Source organism: Cherax quadricarinatus, chromosome 31 (genome assembly GCF_038502225.1).
Source record: "Cherax quadricarinatus isolate ZL_2023a chromosome 31, ASM3850222v1, whole genome shotgun sequence".
NCBI lineage: Eukaryota > Metazoa > Arthropoda > Malacostraca > Decapoda > Parastacidae > Cherax > Cherax quadricarinatus.
This window is the reverse complement of record NC_091322.1, coordinates 8506418-8513178: the sequence shown is the minus strand read 5'-3', so window position 1 is coordinate 8513178 and position 6761 is coordinate 8506418. Positions and strand designations below refer to the sequence as shown.

At 41.4% G+C, this 6761-nt stretch overlaps 1 protein-coding gene across 2 annotated transcripts in view; it reads left to right on the top strand.

Moving 5' to 3' along the window:
- Window positions 1-570: 570 nt before the first annotated feature.
- Window positions 571-6761, top strand: part of serp (chitin deacetylase-like protein serp) — a 29449-nt gene continuing 23258 nt past the window's right edge. For both annotated transcript variants that reach the window (XM_053789681.2, XM_053789687.2), the window contains exons 1-2: window positions 571-723; window positions 3510-3664. In XM_053789681.2, coding sequence (XP_053645656.2) covers window positions 675-723; window positions 3510-3664 — 204 coding nt within the window. In that variant the 5' untranslated portion in view covers window positions 571-674. The remainder of the gene's footprint in view (window positions 724-3509; window positions 3665-6761) is intronic.

Genomic DNA, 6761 nt, shown 5'->3' with positions numbered 1-6761 from the left:
TGGGGCAGGTAGGTGTCCTGGGGTAAGCAGCTGTCCTGTTTCAGGCGCATGGCCTGCGAAAATTTTGTTCGATACTTCGGTAAAGAGGTGTTTTCCTGCGTCAAGTAGGAATTATTCTATTGATAATGAATGTGTGCCGTCTTGCGGGAGGCAGGCGTGTGTTGTCCTTTTGCAGGAGGGTGTGTGTTGTCCTTTTGCAGGAGGGTGTGTGTTGTCCTTCGGCAGAGGTGTATGTGTTGTCTTGCGGCAGCCCTCTGTCGGGTATCCTGCGGCAGGCGGGCGTGTGTTGTCCTGCGGCAGGCGGGTGTGTTTTCCTGCAACAGGAGGTGTGTTTTGTCATGCGGTAGGCGAGTGTGTGTTGTCCTGTGGTAGGCGAGTGTCTTGTTCTGTGGCAGGCGGGTGTGTTGTCCTGCGACAGGTAGTGTGTGTTGACCTGCGGCAGGCAGATGTGTGTTGTCCTGTGGCAGGCGAATGTGTTGTCCTGCGGAAGGCGGGAGCGTGCTGTCCTGCGGCAGACGGGAGCGTGTTGTCCTGTGGCAGACGGGAGTGTGTTGTCCTGCGGCAGGCGGGTGCTGTCCTGGAGGGCGGCCGCCGTGAGAGTAGCGCCACCCGTGGGTATATAAAGCGGCGGCGGCTGGAACTCGGCTCAGTGCACGGTGTGGCTGGGAGTCATCATGACCAGATTACGAGTTGCGGTGGTAGCGCTTGCCCTTCTTGGCATTGGTAAGTAGTGGGTACTGGACCTCTCAGTGACAAGGCTGGAATTCAGTGTCAAGATGCCCCCATTCCCCCTCGCAGTGAATACTGTACTACCATCAAGAAAGTGTGTCGTTTTGCCCAGTGATTTATCCATTTTTTATAGTCTTAAAAAAAACTGTTGCAAGTGTTTTCATATTGCATCAGGAGAAAGTGAACCAGTGTCTCACCTTCACCCGGCTAAGCAAAGCATTTTCACGAATGCTAAAAGTGACCGTAAACATTAGGGAGGTGAGAATGGCTCCCGTCCTTTAGAGAGTTGAAGTCACCAGATGTTAGGCGGTCACAGCTTTCACAGTCCCAGCGAGAACGTTCTTCACAGTAACCACCCAAGATTAGTTAATCATTATATGTCACCTGAGAACTTGCGATAAAATTGTATTTTCGTATAAAAAGAAAAGATAATCTTCACACCAAAAACCAAACTTGAATGGAGTAGTGCTGCGTATTTCCAAAATTTATGTACAAACCCACATTTGAACTTTTGCTTCTTTCTGAAAACAGTAGTTTTGACTTTTAATAGGGAAAACTGTTCGTATTTTGAGACTCATCCACTTTGCTATTGAGGACTGGTGTGATCAGTAACATCTGTTAATACACGCGTCATGTCTGCGACCTTACTTTCATCTAGTAAAATAAAAAATAAGCCGATAATAAGAAATTGCAGTTAACTTATTTGCAAAAAACATTGTTGAGAGAACCTTCCTCCAATTTCTCAACTTTGTTAAGTATTCTTTAAAATTGTCATAAGAGCAGTGAGAAAATTTTCCTACCACCTACATGTATATATATATATATATATATATATATATATATATATATATATATATATATATATATATATATATATATATGTCGTGCCGAATAGGTAAAACTGGTCAATTAGCAAGAACTCATTTAAAATTCAGTCTTTTCTAAAAATTTCTCTTATACGTTTAAAGATATATTTTTTTCATTTACGTTAATGTAAAAATTAATAATTTTGTACCAAAAGAACCTTAGAAAACTTACCTAACCTTATTATAACAAGCGCAATTTAATTTAGCCTAATCCAGCTAAATATATTTAAGATAAGTTTACAATAATTTAATAATAAACACAATGAAATATATTTTTTTCGTTAGGTTTAGAATGATTTTTGCGAAATTATTGCATACACAAATTTTCGCCTGCCTTATTCGGCAAGAAAAGCGTTGCTATTTAAGCTGAAATCCCAAGTTTTACCTATTCGACACGACATTTATATATATATATATATATATATATATATATATATATATATATATATATATATATATATATATATACTGTGTCTGTGTGAGTGTGTGTGATAATCAAACCAGAGCTTTTATATTCACAATTGAAACATAGACGATAGGCTATTTTTTGTCACACTTGATAGAATTATTCTACGTCGTAGTCAAATTTCTCTCTACATGCTGAGTGGGTCTGGCTGGAGCCTCTGCGCCTCCAGACCAATTGTCGCCTCTCACTCTCACTTTCACCCCTTCAACACCCCTCTGATAACCCCCACCCCCTTCCCCAATCTACACAAATCCCACCCAAACCTTCCCCGCCCCTCACCTCCGTTCCACCCATCCACCCAACTTCTCCAACCTTCCCGACCCACTTTCCTTCGCTCTGGCCTCACCCGATAAACCCGCACCGGCTTTATCACAAGGGTCCTGTTTATGAAGTGAATATATATATATATATATATATATATATATATATATATATATATATATATATATATATATATATATATATATATATATATATATATATTCCCTGAGAACTCTTCGAAGATTTTCTCTATTTATTGCTTATCGAAAATAAACGCTGATATCAAAGAATCGCACCTTAAAATATAAACTTGAAAAGAGGGTTTTAATTTGTCATATTTTCCATATTTTACTGCTAGTAAGTTGCAATTTGCCTTCGAGTACTCGGTAAGAAGTCAAGCATGGGCCAGAAAGTTTATTCCAGTGCTGCTTTATTATAGTACGTTCACACAAAAAGTCAATCCCTACAACGCTTGATTATATACAATTTCACCGTCAAGAACCTCCGAATTTACTTTTTATGACAGAAGTGTATGCATCTGCGAGGCCCCGAGGCCAGCTCGTCGAGGCTGCAGCTAAGTTGCCCTCACTCGTAAGAGAAATTTCCCCGTCCCACACAGCAAGTGGCCAAGCGACAACTTTCTAGGGTAGAATCTTTTTTTTTTTTTTTTTTGATGCCCGATCTTTTCAGCGGTAATCTCTCCTTCCCTTGCCAACTCCGAATGGAGTTAAATGACAAAGATGATATTTATATACGAGTTAATAATAAGTAGCAAAGTGAATCAGAGATTAGCATTGATAAATATTGCAAATGATGAATTAGGAATAATGATATTATTAAAAATTAAGTGAAGCAAACATTACGGAAACAAACAGCAATGGTTAATAAGCATGATTTAACCTAATAATATTGACTACTTGTCTTATAAAGCGTAATTTCTCATTATTATTATTATATATATATATATATATATATATATATATATATATATATATATATATATATATATATATATATATATAATTACTAAACAGTAGAGACAAAGAATAAGTATCTTTTTGTATTTTACAGCATCTTTCATATTTTATTCTTTCCCCCAAAACAGTATTTACATAATTATCAACGTTACTCATTAACATCCATGTGGTTGAATGGTGTAAGTAACAGTGTTGTCTGCCTCCTTGCAGCATCCAGCACAAGAGTGAAGCGACAGGGCGTAAGCGAAGCCACAGAGGAGGAAGCCGAAGCCTTCGCCAAGGCGTTGTGTACGAACAAGGGACCCGGGGAGTGGTTCAGGCTCGCTGTCACGGATTGTCGCGATGTGATCCAGTGTACCGAAGCCGTGAGTAGCCACACTTATGTTTCTATTTTATAGTTTCTACATTATATAGCATATGTAACTACACGTTTATTTATTTTTATCCTTTTTCTCGTGTAGTTGCACGTCTCCCCCATCTTCCTTTTCTTGCTGGTTTCCATTTTTTCTTCTCAAAACTTTCCACAAACGCTTCAAGGTCTTTAAGAATCTATAACCCCGTCCTTATTAACTCTTTCCTACCCATACAAGGAGGATATGTCGATGCTGGCAATGGGCTCTTGATTCATGGAATTTGAGCTTACCTCTACTTGGATAAAATTTGATTGCCTCCCATTTCCCAGATTCAGCGGATCCACATAAATATAACAATAATCGCCTGCACCCACGTCAGCGTTTTAGACGAATAAGCAAGATGCACTCAGAGCCACGTCAAGTTGCTACACCCCTGCCATTGATGTAACACTACGCTACGCCTACAAAATTTACATACAAGAACCTCACCTCCACAAGTTTCCTTGCAAGGAGCCTCACACCCACAAAGTTTTCTTGTAAGAAACATCACACCCACATCAAGTTTCCTTCCAAGAAACCTCACACCCACATCAAGTTTCCTTCCAAGAAACCTGACACCCACATCAAGTTTACTTCCAAGAAACCTGACACCCACATCAAGTTTACTTCCAAGAAATCTGACACCCACATCAAGTTTACTTCCAAGAAACCTGACACCCACATCAAGTTTACTTCCAAGAAACCTGACACCCACATCAAGTTTACTTCCAAGAAACCTGACACCCACATCAAGTTTACTTCCAAGAAACCTGACACCCACATCAACTTCCACATTTCCCTCGGTTCTTGCTGCAGTAACGTACATTTTTTCCCCATTAAAGGTCACTGGTAGACATGAGTTCCATTCACTTTGGTGGCTCTTGTCAGTCACCTCTTTCACTTTAACGTTTCCTCCTCTTATCTTCCTTCTCTATTTCTCTCATGCCCTTTTGCCACGGGGTCGTGGTCGACAGTCACACTAGCATAATTCACGGTGAACATTGGCGTTGTGTATGATCCATATACAACACCTAGGGATCATACATTGGAATGGGAGGTAATTAGGTTTGATCCTTGGAAGGGAAGGGTAGCTTCATTTCCTTAGATGAAGAGCCTTTCACCAGTATCAAGGCTTTGCTCACCTTGAAGGTGGTTACATAATAACAAGGTCCGCTGTGGCTGACTACGAGAAGTGACAATAACAGTAGATGCAGTGAGAAGGTGGCTAAATTTTGTACTCATTATTAACGATCGCGAGGATGTCTACGGGTGTTTCTGTTCTTGTGAATATCGACAGCTGTTTTTTGTTGTGGAACCTGATAGGAGATTTTGTTGCTGTGGATACCGACGGCTGCTGGATGCCGACAGCTGTTTCTATTTCTGCAGATACCAACATTTATAGTATCATTTAATAATGATAGTGGGTGATGGTAGTGGTGATGATATTGGTTGATGGGTAATCTTAATAGGTACCGGTGTTGGGCGATATTATTAGTGGATGGTGGTGGTGATGGTGGTGGTGATGTCATCCTTCAGCTATTTCCCGCAGTGGCGGGGAGGTGGTTATTGAGCAATCTCCTGGGAAAGAGAGAGAGAGACGAAGAGAATAGGGGAGAGGCAGTAAAGAAAAACAATAAAATGCAAGAAGGAGTCATGAAAGAGAAGGGAGGTAAGATAAATAGTTGACTTTTAGTTTGAAGAAAAAGTAAGTACACAGACAGATAGATAGATATATAGATAGATAAAGATAGATAGATAGATAAATTGAGAGAGAGAGAGAGAGAGAGAGAGAGAGAGAGAGAGAGAGAGAGAGAGAGAGAGAGAGAGAGAGAGAGAGAGAGAGAGAGAGAGAGAGAGAGAGAGAGATGGTGAGGACAAGGTATGAAGGATGGGGAGAAATATAACTGGTAGTCATGTAGAAAGTAGATATAATCATGCAAATATAAAAGATAAATGGCTGTTAGAGGTCAAGTTAACTTATCTTCTGCAGTACTTCTGCTTACGAGGGTGTTTGCATAATGCAGCCGAACAGGTCCACTGAGGGCATTTCTACAATCCTCTGTCAAGTAGAACCTACGAGGATGTTTCTGCACTGCTGTCACGTAGATCGCAAAATTACCATCCAGCTATTTCTGTTATTAAAGATGAAAGAATATTAGTAAAAAGATCAAGGAGACCCACAAGTTCTCCGTGATGAGCTAGCTACGAAAGGAAACCGCATGACCGCAACAACGGAATCATCATGATCACAGCACGTCAGGTGGAGTCATGATCACAGCACGTTAGGTGGAGTCATGATCACAGCACGTCAGGTGGAGTCATGATCACAGCACGTCAGGTGGAGTCATGATCACAGCACGTCAGGTGGAGTCATGATCACAGCACGTCAGGTGGAGTCATGAAAATGTTAAGTAGAATCGTCATGACCACGGTTCTTGTCAGGAGGAAAGAGCTTCCGAAGGCGGTTGCATTTTGGAAACTTTCGTTCGCATGGGCCTCCCAAGGTCTGCCGGCTCCTGATAGTGGGCAACAGCACTAAGGGGAGGGGTAAGGGAGGCAGTTGGTGAGGGGCAGCTGGGGACGGTGTCAGAGAGGGAGGCCACGTCAAGTTCTTAAGTGCAGAGAAGGGAGGACTCTGTTGGGGGTGCTGGGGCTCAGGGGTATGAGGAGATACCGGTCTTGTAGGTAACGAGTGTGGGAGGGTGATGCACGAGAGAGGGAAGCGATGATGGAAGAAGGAGACTGGTGCTGGTTAAAGGACAATGGATTTGGTAGAGGGGGTTTTGGTGTAGGAGAAAGCATCTTAGGAATGAGGGTAGATCAGATCAGTGTAGTGGTTGGTTCCTGTTGGAAAAGAAGAACCATTCTGATTATGTTTTTACCAGTCAAAATCAATAGTTACAAACATACCAGCGTCTCTTTCATGACCGTAGTGTGCGCCACAGAATGGGGAGAGAACCTTCTACATTACTATGTCGACCTCATGTACTCCGACAGGAAGAAAGCAGTTCAGACAGAAATTTGGTTTTCTCTTCAAATAACTTCAGTAGAGATCTGAAGGTTTTCTGCT